General features: G+C 43.4%; 1 protein-coding gene across 1 annotated transcript in view; it reads right to left on the bottom strand.

The window, feature by feature from the left end:
* Window positions 1–15,369, bottom strand: part of RGS5 (regulator of G protein signaling 5) — a 49,481-nt gene extending 34,112 nt beyond the window's left edge. Inside the window, exon 1 of the mRNA XM_032318414.1 lies at window positions 15,141–15,369. Within this exon, the coding sequence (XP_032174305.1) occupies window positions 15,141–15,184 (44 nt within the window). The 5' untranslated portion in view covers window positions 15,185–15,369. The remainder of the gene's footprint in view (window positions 1–15,140) is intronic.
* Between the last annotated feature and the right edge of the window lie 691 nt (window positions 15,370–16,060).

Here is a 16,060-nt window from a genome sequence, read left to right as displayed (position 1 = left end):
CCCCACACAAACACAAGATTGCTTAAATTAAAACAGTAAGTGTTCAGGAGAACTCAGTCACCATGTGGTGATGAAACCATGGGGATAGTGAACTATATGTGGCAAAATTTCCATTGCTGAAAAAAAAGTCATCAAGAAAAGACAAGCAACTAGCTGTTTTGGAAAATTTAAGTCGTAGGGAACCACCTGGATCTGACCGGATGATCTCATACAACACTTTCCAGATCTCAGTTCCATTATTACAGGGACAAATAACACTTGAGTTGTGTTCAATCTCTTCCCCGTACTTGGCAAAGAAAACGTCCACCTCCCAACTGCGGCAAAATCCTCTCCCAGGTTGCATAACTGCGAAAGTTCATAAAGCAACTAGAGGGACAACAAAGTGAAGTATTGGGCTCTTACCCAGAACCAAATTGATATCAAATCTAAAAGGCAAGAGATAGACTAGCATAGTGGTTAAGGGCACAGAGCCAAACCATCCAGATTTATCTTACTACATATTTGACTTTTGGCAAGTTTTTAAACCTTATGTTAAAAGGTTTTGGTAAGGTTTAAAAGCTTAAACTTCTCCTCAGTTTTCTAATCAGTAAGATGGAAACAATAATGGTACCTACTTCATCAGGTTCTCATGATGGTAAAAAGAGTTACTATATATGAAGCACTTACGATAATGCCTGGCATATTTACCATGTCCCCATAGCAGGGATGATGATGATGATTTACTAAAAATCCTGTGCCGATGAAGGAAAGCGCCTATCTTATTCCTGCTGGTCTCTCCATTATCTCCCAAGCATATTGTCTTCCTCTCCCACCATCTGTACGGCAATTTAAAGCTGTTCTAATACTCTGGGCCCCAAACAAATTTCTCTCTTTTCCTAAAACCTGGTAACTACTCCAGCCTAGACTGCTTTCTGTCTTCTCTAGTATAAAATCACAAAATAGAGTCATGCTCAGGGGATCTTAGAGGGCTTTTAATTTGCCCTTCTCTTACTTTAAAAGAGTAAAAACTGAGGTTCATAGAAATTAAAAGGTTTTTACAAGATCTCACAAGATCTTATTCCAAGATTTCTAAGAAGTTACAGAGCAAGGGATAGAACACATTTTTCCTGCATAGTCATGGACAGCACATTTTCACACAATGGCTTTCAGCCCCCATGAGTGTAGATCTAAGAGCTCCAGATGTCTGTACTTCCAGTGAGATAGCAATCTTCTTGAAGGTGAGTACCATATCTTATTTTCTTGGTCTCCCAGAGCACCTTGAAATTAACTCAGTACACTAAAGTTGCTATAACTCGTAAGGGCACAGGTCTGCACTCCTTGAGCTTATATTCCAACTCTTACTTACCAGCTGGGTAACTTTGGGCAAGTTACTTAAATTCTGAGCCTCCATTTTTCTATGTAAAATGGTGATAATACAGCTTCTGCCTCATATATATGTTCTGAGGCTAAATAAATTAACGCATTGAAATGTTCAGAATAGCACTTGAAGCAGAGTAAATATTCTGTAAGAGTTACCTCTTCTTATTTTTTTTCTTTTATTTAAAAAATTTTTTATAAACATATAATATATTTTTATCCCCAGGGGTACAGGTCTGTGAATCGCCACGTTTACACACTTCACAGCACTCACCATAGCACATACCCTCCCCAATGTCCATAAACTACCTCTCTTTCCCAACCCCCCTCCCCCCAGCAACCCTCAGTTTGTTTTGTGAGATTAAGAGTCACTTATGGTTTGTCTCCCTCTTCTTATTTTTTAAAATAATTTTTATTTTGTTATGTTAGTCACCATACAGCACATCATTAATTTTTGATGCAGTGTTCCATGATTCAGTGTTTGCGTATAATACCCAGTGCTCCGTGCAGTACGTGCCCTCCTTGATACCCATTGCTGGGCTCACCCATCCTCCCACCCTCCTCCCCTCTAAAACCCTTTTTTTTTCATATTTAATTTATTTATCTGTCAGAGAGAGAGAGAGAGTGTGTGTGCACAAGCAGGGGGAGCGGCAGGCAGAGGGAGAATCAGGACTGAGCAAGGAGCCTGATACGGGACTTGATCCCAGAACCTTGGGATCATGACCTGAGCCGAAGGCAGACACTTAACCAACTGAGCCACCCAGGCAACCCTAAAATCCTGTTTGATTCCTGGAGTCCATAGTCTCTCCTGGTTCATCTCTCTCTCTGACCCCCCCCCCCTTCATTTTTCCCTTCCTTCTCCCAATGTCTTCCATGTTATTCCTTATGTTCCATAAATAAGTGAAACCATAGGATAATTATTTTTATCTGTTTGACTTATTTCATTCAGCCTAATCTCCTCCAGTTCCATCCATGTTGATGCAAATGTTGGGTATTCATCCCTTCATCGTATATATGGACCACATCTTCTTTATCCATTCGTCTGTTAAAGGGCATCTTGGGTCCTTCCATAGTTTGGCTACTGTGGACATTGCTGCTATGAACACTGGGGTGCATATGGCCCTTCTTTTCACTACATCTGTATCTTTGGGGTAAATACCCAGTAGTGCAAGAGTTACCTGCTCTTATTATCCTTTAATTACATTTGCTCTACTATTTCTGGCACAGCATCTTGCCCACGGATGTTGGTTATTAAATGTTCATTGGGTGGATGGAATGGAATGGAATGAAATGGAACAGAACAGAGTATGTTCAACAGAGATCTGTTTGATTAACATGCAAGATCAGCTCCTTTCAGAAGGCCTCCACCACAGAATATTACAACTAATTCTGAGGGCACAGAGAAGGTTCATTGCTGGAAAACACTCCTATGGAGAGACACAGAAAGCCAATCTGGAGATGCCTGTTGCTTCCTGGCGTGGCTCAGATCTACACTCTAGTATCACCACTTTTGTGCTGCTATTTAAAAATGAAAAAAAAAAAGAGTATTGTTTTTCCCAGGCATTGGCTACTCCCTACCCATGGGTTCCTGTGGAAATGGAAATATTTCCCATGCTTTCAAGGCCTGTCTCTGACACATTCATCACTCAAGAGTAGGTTATTGGGGGTGATGAAAGAGGCCATGGAGGGACAAAGCAGACAGGATAGAAGCAGATTTCTTCCCTTTGACCTTCAATTCCCTGTTTTATTCAAAATATTGTTGGCAAGATTTCTGGACTTTTGGTAATTCAGTTTGGAAGCCAGATAATGAACAGTGGGAACATCATCCTCCAGTTGAGGAAGACAGAAATTTATGGTTTATTTTGAGTTCCCAAAGTGGAGGGGTCAGCGGCATTCCCACGATGGCTTCTCTTACACTGGTGTGACTCATAGCCTTTGAACATCTCCATGTCATTCTGCTCGAAATTATAAAGAAGAATTCATAGACTAAAAAGTTTCTAGTAGTACACGGCCCCTACCTTATTTAAACTTATTTTATATATTATAAAAGAAGGACATAAAGTAGGCAATAAAGAGTATTGAAGAAGGAAGAAAGGAAAGAGAGGCAAAATAAAATGTGCGAGGACCTTCCTCATCAGTAACATGTGCCCCATCACTTAGTAAAAACTATGGCTCCCAGAATGCAATTTGTCCTCTCACTGTGACTTTATGTAACAGATCCAAACTCATTATCTCAAATAATCAGAAATACTGGATTAATGTTTCTCTTTGCCAAATGATTAAAAGGGTTTGTTGAGCAAAATAATGACCCCAGTGTGAGGAAAAAGAGGACTATTTCTTGTCTGAAGCAACGGATTTGATTTCATACCATTTCTTCTCTCCCTCCGCCAAAATATTGTAACAACCCCTTATCATCCTCAAGATTTCTATTTTCAAGAACTATCCAGTTACTGATTCATATGCTCATTTCCAGGTTCATTCTCTTATCAGACTTGAATAGAGGACCCCTCCCCATCTTTCAGGCACTGTACCAGAACGTAGGAAAGTGTTTTACAAAATTAAGAAGAAACTGTTCCCACCTCAAGTAGCTTTCATTTTACAAAGAAGGTACGTCTGCATAGTTTTATTGGGATACAGCTATGGTACAGTGGACTACCCCCTAGATTTGAAACTAGCACACTGGAATTCATGTACACCAAGTGAACCTCCTGACCAGACATTTAAATTATCTGTGTTTCTGGGGCACCTGGGTGGCTCAAATGGTTAAGCGTCCGACTCTTCATTTCGGCTTGGGTCATGATCTCAGGGTCCTCGGATCGAGCCCCCATCAGGCTGTGCTCAGTGAGGAGTCAGCTTAGGATTCTCTGTCTCTCCTTCTCCCTCTGCCCCATCCCCTGCTTGCACACATAAATAAATAAAATATTTAAAAAATTATCCGTGCTTTTTCATTGGTGAAACAAGGATGTTAATAACATCTACCTTGCAGGATTAAGATAAGAATTAAATCAGGTACTGTCAAATGCCCAACCCAAGTGGAATCTGAGGAAAGTAGGGGAAAAAGTGGTATGAACTAGAAGGAAGATGAAAAAAGTTCTGTGAGTGAGAGCTCAGAGGATGGAGGGCTAGCTTCTCCTCAAGGGAAAAGCAGAGAAACTCTGCCCAAATGTTTGATGTGTTCAGGATGTGTTTGATGTGTTCATCAAATGTAGATGTTTGAGGATGGGTGCTTTGGCTGGAAAATTGCATGACCACGGAGGGCAGGGAATTAGTCTGCTCCCCGACATAGGTGTTTTCTTCCTGCATCTCTTCCAGCTCCCCAAAGATCCTTCCCAATGTTTAATACAGAAGTCCACATTTTCCTAAGACGATTTTCTAAAAATTCTAAAGAAGCTTTCAAAGTCTGTGAGTGTGATGCAGGGTCATAATCCTGGACACTTCTCTCCAGTATGCTACAGCGTTCCCTCACTTTCCTCCCAGGGAGCGATGCTGTCCACCCTGCGGTCCTCACACAGCAAGAACTGAAGAGTGGGGGCACCCTAAATTGTGTGGTTGCTGGGATAGGAAGAGAGCTGCTAAGTTAGAGATCTGGGCTCAGGATAGAAACAAAGACCAGAAACCAAGCAGATGGTCACCCAAGGTGCCACCAGAAAGATGCAAAAGTGGGAGTCACTGGGCTGAGCACCCTCCTCTAGCCTAAAAGCAGGAGGGATTGGAGACAAATGCATGTGTAACTGTATGCCTTGCAGATCCAAGTCACAGCTCTTAGGAGACCATCAGATATAACACACAACAAGGGAAAAAAAAAACCCTGAGGACCAGGGAGGTGCTAGGAACATGCCACAGAACATAGATGGGAAGAGCAATATCTTCTAAACGGCATAAACGATCTAGTTAAAGCCTTGAGACACGGCCTGCCCCTGAGAAGTATTTACTCGGGATGTCAGAGAAACAATCGACAAGGCATTGAAACGGGCACGGATGAGGAAGAGGAGCTGGGAGGGGGCTTGTCTCATGTGGTTTCGGGTGCTTTACAGTTCCCTGTTTTAGCCCCATTCCGAGATTTGGCTGCAAAGTTTTCTCCAGTTGAAGATGGTTAAGAAAAACCATGCACTAAGAGAAATCATGCATATCCAGCCAACTTACTGGTTTACTCACTACATCTAGTGCATAACCTTATTTAGTGCACATAGCAATCCCATGAAGAAAGCATAAATATTACCCCTACCTTGCAAATGAGAAAAACGAGTTACAGAGAAGTTTGGGGATTTGCCCAAAATAATCTGATAAATTACAATGGCAGGAGTCAAACTTAATCTCATTTCAGCCCCTGGGCTCTTAACTGCTATGTAATGAGCCTGTCTTACGCTGTTCAGTTATTCTAATTGGCAGCTCTATGCAGCTGGTACATAGTAATTTTTCTTTCCCTAAAGACTACAGTTTGTTTGGTAACCGAAACCTTTTGAAAGATGGTGTCTATGGAGGAATAAGTATTTTAAAAGTGAAAACACCCCAAATTCATAAATTAAAGTCCATCAGATAAAATAAAATAAAGGTTGAAAGTCAATCTGTAGACCTTGAATTAGTTCCAACTCTAACCAGCTAGGTGATCTTAGACAAGTCACCCAAACAGGTCTGGACCTGTTTTCTCACCTGTGAAAGGAAGAATCTGTCTGGGGCCCTGATCTTATTCTCAGTCTGTGATTCTGAGTTGGTGGTGTGAGAGAGGAGAGAAAAAGAAAAAGAAATCACATCTCCCCTCAAGGAGCAGAATTCATCCATTCCAGGCATTTGATTTTACTGCGTGCATCTGGGCGGTCAAAACTGTGCGCAACACTCATTTCTAGACTGTCATAATCATTGGCTGTCTTAGTTCTTCTTGCCCTTTTCTTGCTTGTAAGCCAGGATCCATTTAGTAAAATGTGCTCCGTGAGAGGCCGATGAAAGTTCCGTGTTCCTTCCCTCACCGCAGGCCGGCCTCTGCCACTCACATGGGCCTGATTACAAACCTCCGAGTGCTGTGTGCACCAGGAAGGCAGACAAAGGTGAAGCTCTTCTTACGGAATCTGGAATATAAAAGCTAGAGGGCAATTAAAAAAAAAAAAATCTAAAAGGCTTCTGAAACTTTGGCTGAGAATTTTGAGAAAATCCCAACTCACAGATGGTTTTTCCCTTGATGTTGCCAGCTAAAGGAGAAAGGGTAAATGTTAACCACGAGGGTAGGAGACGTATTTGTCAGAGAAGGAAAAAATCCCCATCAATCTACATCCATCTCTGTGAACAGCTTCACTTTCAGTTTATTTACAGGGATCTCTGATTTCAACAGATCTTTTCTTTCCATGGTATAAAAATATCCGGGGTGTGTGTGTGTGAGTACGGACATGCACGCAGGTTTAAGAGACATACATGTTTTTAGATTTGGGGATTCAGGAACAGATTCTGTAGCTTGTCATTTTGAAAGCACCAGCACCAGACCTTAGACAATGGGTGCTTCCAAGAAAGTCTTGAGAATAACGTACGCTGTTGACCTTGTCCCGAAGTGCCCGGGTCATCCCGTCCTGCGGCCTTGAACTCAGGTATCTCTTGTAAACTAGGACTTCAAATACGCTGCCAAACACAAGAAACTACTTTGTCTGCGGAACATCTTGATTCTTTCTAAATTTCCCGAATCCCCTCAGACAAGTGCCTCATCCAGAAACAGATGTTCTGCACAAGAAAATGTCAAAAAGTAGTAGCTTGACCAAATCAGCTCCACACACTTCACTACTGATAATAAGCACTTACAGAGCAGAGCACTTTACGTTTTTCAACTACTTTACTGCATGCCGATTCTCCTCTGACTTTAAGAGGGTAGTTCCAACATTATTCTAGAATGTAGAGTTGTGGGGAGCTGAGTGAGATTTTTCCAGATGGGCTAGGTGTTGCTTGAGAAGTGTCCGGGGAAGCAGTCAGATAGGAGAAGGCAGAACGTGTAAACTATAGACACGTGACCTTAGCCTCGTTTGCTCTTCATGGAGCCACTGTGATGATCAAACACCTACTGCCCAAAGTATTCAAAGATTGCCTGGGTGAACCCTTTCAACCCTGGAACATTTCCTCTTTGAAGGAGAAACAGGGACAGGCCAAGTTATTGTTATCTGCACATGGCAACGGAAGAGAAGGCATTGCGAAGAAATGCCCTGTCTGCACTTTCCAGGAGCACTCTGGTCAGAGTGAATCAACCCGGTAACATGCACATGAGTGGGTTGATGACACATGTGTCCTGTGAGTAGGTTGGCTACACCTTCAGATTTTCCAGGAAAGACAGTTTCTAATGCCTGCAGCGGAGGCAAGCTCCATGACCTCATGTAGGTGGAAGTTACAATCACGGTGCACTATTGCCTGGCATGGATCCGTGCGGTCCCCACATTGCTTTGAGAATTGCCGGGACTCCAGGATCTATTCAGGTGGTAGATGAAGCCTGTTTACATACAGAAAGGACTAGAAATCCTGATTCACCCTTCTCATTCCGGCCTCGAGGATGGAAACTCTTAAACTGCTACGGCGAAGGGGGAGTTTCATTCTGGGCAGCCCTGGGAAGGGCATGAGTGGGCCACTCTTCCCATGGGAGAAAAAAGTGACCTAGTGTGAAAGCAGTCGATGGAACTCCATCCCCAAGGCCAGGCATGTCTGTGTCCTTACCTCCCATTGCCCTGCCTGCCCTCCAGGAACTTACGCTCTTGAGATTAACTGTAAACAAAGTACAAAAATCACAGGCTGTTAGAACCCATGATCTTTGAACCTAAATTACCCTCGAATTTATAAGAAACTGAAACCATCTTTTCCTTTCATGGAATTCACCAAAATTGGAGTCATATTCCAATGCCCATACATATGTATTTTTGACAAACTGAAAGTTTATTCTGAATGTATCACAACTATTTTTTTTTTTTAAGAAATACGGGGTTCTTAATTTAGTCCTTTGAGATCCAAAGTGGCTGGAAGAAAATTGCCCATTTTTAAGTGATTGCTGCTTTCAAGCTACATCCAGAAGTTAGTTCCCTGGCCTTCCTGTGGGATTGGGATGAGGTGCAAAATTCAAATAGAAGTACAATCTTTCCTCAAAACGCATGGCATCCAAATTAAGGGCAATAAAGTAGTGAGGCTGGAAGCAGGGGAGAGGATCATAGAACTGACTCGTCACCATTACAAGTAGGTTGATGAGGCCAGGAGAGGCACCTGATGGAGGACTCACCCTCTGCTACTTAGCAGAGGCCAAGGTTATAGCTCAGGACACCTGCACTCCCCACCCAGGACCCTTCCCATGTGTTGTAGCCTTTTACACTTGCATCTGAAAATTCTGTGTTCTACAGGGCACCTGGGTGGCTCAGTCGGTTAAGCACCGACTCTTGACTTCGGCTCAGGTCATGATCTCAGGGTCCTGAAATCAAGTCTTGTGTTGGGTTCCTAAGATTCTCTCTCTCTCCCTCTGCTTCTCCCCGACCCCATGCACATGTGTGCTTTCTCCTTCTCTTAAAAAAAAAAAAAAAAGTAAAAATACTGTGTTCTGCAAATAATGGCAAGGAAAAGAGAAATACAAGACAGGAGTCCTATTGACTAAGGAGAGATTTAAGGGTCTCTCAACTAATCCCAAAGTGTGAGCTTGGGTTTTATGTGTTTTCTGCACTGGAGTGGAGATTTGGGGCTGTGCTTCAGTCCTGGCGTCGGGGGGGGGGGGGCGGTAGGCGGGATGTGGTGGGCAGGGTGACTGGCCGTGAGCTAGCTCAGCAGGGGCTCCCCTCCACCACCAGAAGTAAAGTAGCACAGTAAGGATCTGCATCCCAGAAGGCTTCCAGCCCCTGGCATGGTGCACAACCTTCAGTAGAGTAGAGAAGACCGGCAGGCTCTTTGAGAGGCTGTTCCCGGCAGTGAAGGGAGATGAAGAGTGTGGGACAAAGGGAACTGGAGACAAGCCCCTCAGGTCACCGAGTGTGAACAGTGCGCCCTGTCTCGCCACACCTGCTGTCAAATCACTTCACAGTAAGATGAAGATGCTCCTGACTCCCTACCAGGTAAAAGCAGTCTCCACGTGTCCTTAAGGACATTTATAAGAAGTGCTTTTACATAACGGAGCTCAGTTAATTGTAGAAAAAGCGCTAAATCAATGGGTAGTGCTTTTCTATTTAATAATAATAAAATTCAGTAATAACAATAAGCATGACCTTGGTTTGATCCTGTTCAAACAATCCAACTGCAAAAAGGCCACTGAGGATATTGGGATGCTCACCGGATGTTTACTAACACTAAAGAATTATTCATTTTTAAGTATGATTTTGGTTTTTAATGTCTCTTAATGTTTAGTAAAAATTAACATCTATTAATGTTTTGGAAAAAGTTGGTATATTTCTAGAGGAGATACCTACTGAAAGAATGATGGCTGAAACCGTATACTGTACTATCTGACACATCCATCTTTATTATTTAAAAAGACAAGGTTATGATGAGGAATGATGAAAATAAGTAAGTTTTATCAAAGATCTTGGCACCTACTTGAGATTTAAATGATTTCCTGACTACCCATGAAGAGGGAAAGAATGGAAGGAAATTAATTCTTTAATAGGGGGTGCAGCATCTCTCCGAAACAAGAAAAATATCCTCATTTACAAATGAGGAAATGAAGCTCAGAGAGGTTTAGTGATTTTCTCCAGTTCACACAGCTAGGGAGCAACAGAGGAAGCGTTATGAGCACCCTGTGCTTTCTGCCCCACCTCCCTGCTGATGTTAAGGCTGGGGATAGACTGTGACCTTGCCTGGGTTTTCTTAAGTATTCCTAAAACGCGTAATCTTAAGAGTTACTTCCTCAGGTAGTAGAAAACAGGCTTTCATTGTCTTTCTCCTCTGGGTGACTCAGCCTTGAAAATAGAGTGCAGGCTCAATGTTATCTGGGACCTGAATGGGGGCTTTAAAGGAAGAAAGAGATAGGAACCTGCTATCTTCTGGCCTCCAGCCATAGTCTGGTTCCTGTTACTAAGGATTGATCCGGACTGAACTAATTAAAGTTTAGTTCCTTTGCTTTCTGGCCAGCAGGACAGACAAAAGCCGTAACCCTGAGCCACAGAAACAGTAGCCCGGTCCCTAGTTATCAGCTGTTTCCGATTAGTGGCTTGTCTTTGCTAAAGAAGGAAAAAATTACATAACCTTTCAAGGATCTTCCCAAGCTTAAGATTCTGGGATCCACAAGTATTGTGAATTGAGATCTGGTGTTCCAACATGGCCCAGACTGAACGGAAGACTAGCAAGAGACCCTCTTCAGAACAGGGGATAAGATCAACGCGAGAAGCTGGGACAGTAACTGCAGGAGACGGAGCCGAAGTGATGGTTCCAGGAGCTTCACCAAGAGCTCCAGGCCCATTTCCACCAGAAACAAAAGGACTCACGTGTTTAACAAGATTTTCCTAAGGCCTCCTCTCCACCTTCCTCCCCCTCCCAACCGGACTCCGCTCCCTGGGGAGTCTGTTTTGGAACAGACTCTCTCTCCCCATTCTAGCCTCTAATAGCCCTGCTGATGTCCTTCCCTGACCCTCTCCAAGCAGAAGAAACACGAAGCCAAACTGGGAGCAGCCCTGTCTTCTTCGCTCGTTATAAGCTTATTTATGCATTCTTCTGACAAAATATTTATTAAGTGCCTACTAGGTGCCAAGTACGGACTGTCTATTTAGTAAATAAATTCTTTAGGTGAAGGGGTGGGGGGTGGGGAGAATATCTCTCCGCTGAGCAAATCCCTTCCATCTTCACAGACAGGAGTGGAGGGAATTGACAAGTCCCAAGGAAACAAGATACAGGATGTGCTGCACGGAGGTGAACTGATGAGAAATTCAAAGTTCCCTCCTTGCTTGCCTCAGACAGATAATGCAGAGCGGATGAAGAGGTGCTAACAGCAGCCACGCTCGCTGGGCCCTTTCCCTTCCTTGACTCTGCACAGGCTCCCGGCTCTTCTCCCATAGACCGGGTAAACTCTCCTTCCTGAGGCTTCATTCATGAGCCTGGGTGAAGTACCGTTTATTGTAATTTCTTGCAAAGTTTTCCTGACCACCAAAAGTTCTCTGGGCCCCCACCCCAACTCCTCCCACTCTTCTGCTTTTCTACACTCCATGCTTTCACTCCTTCGCAGTGGATCTCAACATCATGGACTCATTTCTTGCTAGCAGTCTCCCCAACAGGGCTTCCGGCAAGTTCCTTGAGAGCAGGGTCAGGGTCTTTCGTCTCTATGCCTAAGGCAAGTATGGACCTTTGAAAGGCAATCCAGAAAAATGATCAATATTGTCTCATCAATAAGAATCCAAGTCTTTCTGAGTGACTCACCACGCCTCAATTTTACTAAATAGTTCCTTTACTTTGTTAACATAATAAAGTTTCATTGGAATATAGGTGGTTGTATCAGAAGACTCTCTATGAACTACAGCAAGCTTTACATTCATACTTATTCCCAGAAAGCACGATCCTAAAGTTAGCTAGAGTCACTGCCACTCTCTCTGTAGGCTTCTTTGGTCATCTTTCACCTATTTTCACTGAGCTGTGACTTGTTCAAGTTCATTGCCACCTTTTTTCCTCCAAAGTTGCCCCAAGGATGTGTTCATACCTTTGGAAAATCAGTATTTACTTAACCCTGCAGACCCAGGAACCTGGCCCACTCAGCAAGGTGCTTCCATGTGGCTTAACGACCTTAAACAATTAGTTGGTCAGTGGCCCTGCTTATTAAGTGGTTTTCTACTCTAAATTACCCCCACGTATACCTATATATAAATTGGAAGAGGAGGAAAAAATGGAATGTCTAGTGAAAATAATAATAAATTAAAAAAAAAAAAAACAGAATGTCACCTTCCTCATTAACTTTCCACAGTTCCTGAAATTCCCAGCATTGCCACGAACTTGAGATGACCAGATGCTCTCATGTGAACTGAAAACATTTCACCACCAGCAGCTTAATAACCTTCAACAGAAATCAGAGCTACAGCAGACACCGACAGAGATACAGGGCTTGTGACACTTCATTACTATCCCAGGGGGAACTCTCTGTCAGTATCTAAGTTTTCATTCCTCTCTTATTCTCCTTTTTAGGTTAACAGAGACTGTGAACTTGGTGACAGGACTTGTCAGCACTGAAAGAGAACAATTATATTAATCACCCTGACTGCCTTATAATATACTAACGACTTTTTTAGGAATCATCACAATAACACTTTTTATTTTGGAATTTTTTGTCTTTTTTGGAAGAGCCATGTTTACTTTAAACTTAAACTTGTTCAGAGAAGTTTATTTCAGAGAACCCAGAAATAAAATGCATCTTCAGAAGAAGCCTAACATTCAAAGTTGAAGACTGTGGGTGAAAAATACGAACTTGAATGGACTCCGCTTTTTAATTTTTCCAAGGACTGTCACATTGCCACCAACACAGCACTGGTTTCAGTATGCCACGAGGCAGAAGTCTGGGGTTGTGGCCATTTGTTGCTTGTATGTTTGGATTACTGGTCTCTCTGAATATATAAAAATTTGTGAGGACCCCTTTGGGTTTTCATAAGCAATAGTCTTAAGATCTAAAGAAAGAAAGAACAGTTCCTATGATTATGTCAAAGTTGACTCTGGCTTAATGCTTCTCTACACATCGAACAAGGACTGTTTTCTAGGACTGACTCTCCTGGCACATGGAGTAAATTTTGTTTTCTTGTAAATCATCATTAGAATCCTAGAGTAGGTCGCTTCTGCCACTGCCATGATTTCAGCACAGGGCTGGGTTCTGGACGAGTTTTCATTAACTGACTCTTTTCTGCTCCTAAACTTTTAGGGAGAAATTCATTCGGATAAATTTCCCTTTAATTGCATCTCTTGATAGCTCCTGATTTAAACTGTGTCTTAAACATATTTAAGCTACGGCAGTGTGGGAAAGAAGGTGAGAGACAGTCAGTCCAACTCTCATTGATTACATGAGAACAGAGAATCCTGGGGAAGTGAAAGAACCTGCTCATGGGTCCAAATTTAGATAATGACAAAACTGAATCTGCTTCTTACTCCTTTGCCAGTCCTCTCTCCACTACAATCGATCACAACATATTAATCTGGCTTTTGTAAACTGAATTTTATGTCCAAGGCAACTCTTTGGTAGAGCTTTCCATTATAGACAGATTCATTTTGTAAGCATGTACGTTATCCTAATTTATGCTATACGGCTCTTCAAACATCTTGATCTAAGTAAGCACTGAGGTCCACCTCTGTTCCTCCTGTAGCGTAGAGATACTTGGAGAGAGGGCCACTGGCAAGCTGGGAAATGACAGACAGAGAGGAGACCAGGGTTGGTAAGTTTGGATGCATTCGTTCAAGCACCATGCTTGAATGAATAGGATAAAAAGATAGTCTAGATTTTTCTCTAGAAAAATCAGGATAGATAGTCTCAGATTTTTCCACGAATGTGCGCTGATAGATCCACAGTTCCACAGTCCCATTTCTCCAAAACACTCCTCTCAGGCAGCATTTTAATTGGAATGAAGATTCTCTTTGCAGTGGAAACAGAACACGAAAAAAATTAATAAGAAACCAAAATTGCAAGATTCTACCACAAGCCAGTAAACTAAAATCTTCAGGCAATCGAGGCAAAAAATGCTTGCTCCTTGGCCACCCTAAAGAATTTCACATGAACACTAGTTTTATCGTGGCACGTTAAGATTTCACTGTGCGCTGAAAGGTAACAAAAAGCAATTCAGTGTTATGGCTGATCGTGAATCAGGTATATAGAACAGTAAGAGGAGTCAGATCTGAGCTTCTGAGAGGCAGGAGAGATCACAAACAGCCCAATGAACACAACCTTCTTAGGCAAACACTGCCAATGTCTTTAGGGATGGAGTTGGGTTGCACAAGGGTCACTTTATTTCCTTTAAATGGTGAAAACTCAAACCACGTGTAATCAACTCCATTCTTAGGAAATAAGATCCCCACTTCCCTGCGTCAGGTAGGGTTGTTGGGTTGTTAGCCTGGATACTTAGGATTCCTTCCAGAATATCGTCCAGCTTAACGGATAACCAGAGAATCTCAAAGGTGTTTTCCCACGTATTTAAAAGGAGAGTACTAGCCAGTAAATAACCTCTGTGCCTCAGGGGCTTTCTTCTCTCCAGGAATCCAACTACTACCATCTAATGGGATCAAGACACAAAGAACAATGAGAAACCCCCCCTCCTCACTGCAAACCGGCCTCCCTCTCTCAATCCACGTGCATCAAGTAATACAGGCCTACATTTACACAGTTCTAGGCTGTGCCAGACTGTGTGCTGGGAGTTTAAGATCCAGTAATTCATTCAGTCCTAATAACCAGCCCCTGAGGTAGATGCTCCCAGCGTCTCTGTTTCACAGAGAAGGAAACTGAAAGGCAGAGAGAGTAAATACATCACCCAACCCCAAAACATAGTAGGTAGTAGAGTCAGGATTCAAAGGCAGGCAGTATGATGTCGGAATCCGTTCTCTTAATCATGCACTTGTTGACCCTGACCAGGCACCCATGGCTTCGGTATCTCCCTGGAGGAAATGAGATCTGGATACGAAATGGTGCACGAGACAGCCCCTGTTGGATCTGCCTCCCACAGCTCAGGTCCTACAAGTGTCAGTGCTGTCGGCAGAGAGAAGACAAGCCCCATCTACAATCACACAGGTGTTTCAGAAAAAACAGCACAGCTCTCCATCACCCCTGGATATCCACCCACCCTGCCCCTCAGCCAAGATTCTGGTCATCTCTATCTCTTAAGCCAAAATAACTTGGTTCTCACCTTTCCAGGCATGAGTGGGGCAAAGCCGCAAGTCCTTTGCACATTTTGGCAAGTGGCTTAGCTCCTCAGTTTTGAGCACAAATTCTAAACAGCAGAGCAAGACTCTGAAAACTTCCCAAGTGTCTGGAACAGCTTCTCCCTCTGAGGAATATATAGAGGCTTTTTGCCAGCCCTCTCTGCTCCCTGGACCAATCCAGACCTTAGAGGAAATCGCAGGCTTGACGCAGCAGCAGCAGCAGCTGTGGGAGCTGCAGGCCAGACTCCTGTCTCTGCAGCCTTAGGCTTCCTTCTGCTCCAGGAGGATGCTCATTCTGCCCGGGCAGGGCAGGTCCCTCTTGCATGGGTCATTCATGTTTTAACGTGTAAACGTAAGTCAGCTACAGAGCAGCATGCCTTGGGCTGCCCCAGATCTGTCAAAACCATAACCTGCTTGGACGGCAAAGCCCCGCAGATCAGTTAGCCCAACTGGGTGTCACAGTGCTGGAGGTGAGATTCAGAAAAGGCCGGGGGATGTGTGCTGAGTCCCGCTGCCAGGCTCTCAGCAGGATGCTGGGAATTCAAGGAAAGGTACTGCCTGCTCCCAAGACCCCCAAACATCCTATTAATACTGTGCAAGTGAGTGATGGAGGCAGGCTCAAGACGTGTGAGCGCTTTCAAGGGCCACCAGAGAAGATTTGGGGGAGGAAACAACCCCCGAGATGAGAGATGTAGGAGACAAAACACCCTGCGGCATTCTATCCACGAGATGCCCCCAAGTTCCCCTAATTCCGTAATTGGTCTTGGGATTATTCTCTACTTTGATAATGACGTCAGATAATTCCAGGGACCCTGCAACCGTCACCCATCCTTGGCCAGGTTTATCTTGCCTGCCTCTTCCACCTTTCCCTGTCTTATATCACTCCAGGATTATTTCTACCAAA

Source organism: Mustela erminea, chromosome 17 (genome assembly GCF_009829155.1).
Source record: "Mustela erminea isolate mMusErm1 chromosome 17, mMusErm1.Pri, whole genome shotgun sequence".
Classification (NCBI taxonomy): Eukaryota; Metazoa; Chordata; class Mammalia; order Carnivora; family Mustelidae; genus Mustela; species Mustela erminea.
Note: the sequence above shows the minus strand (reverse complement) of the source record. Positions and strands in the feature narration are given on the sequence as shown.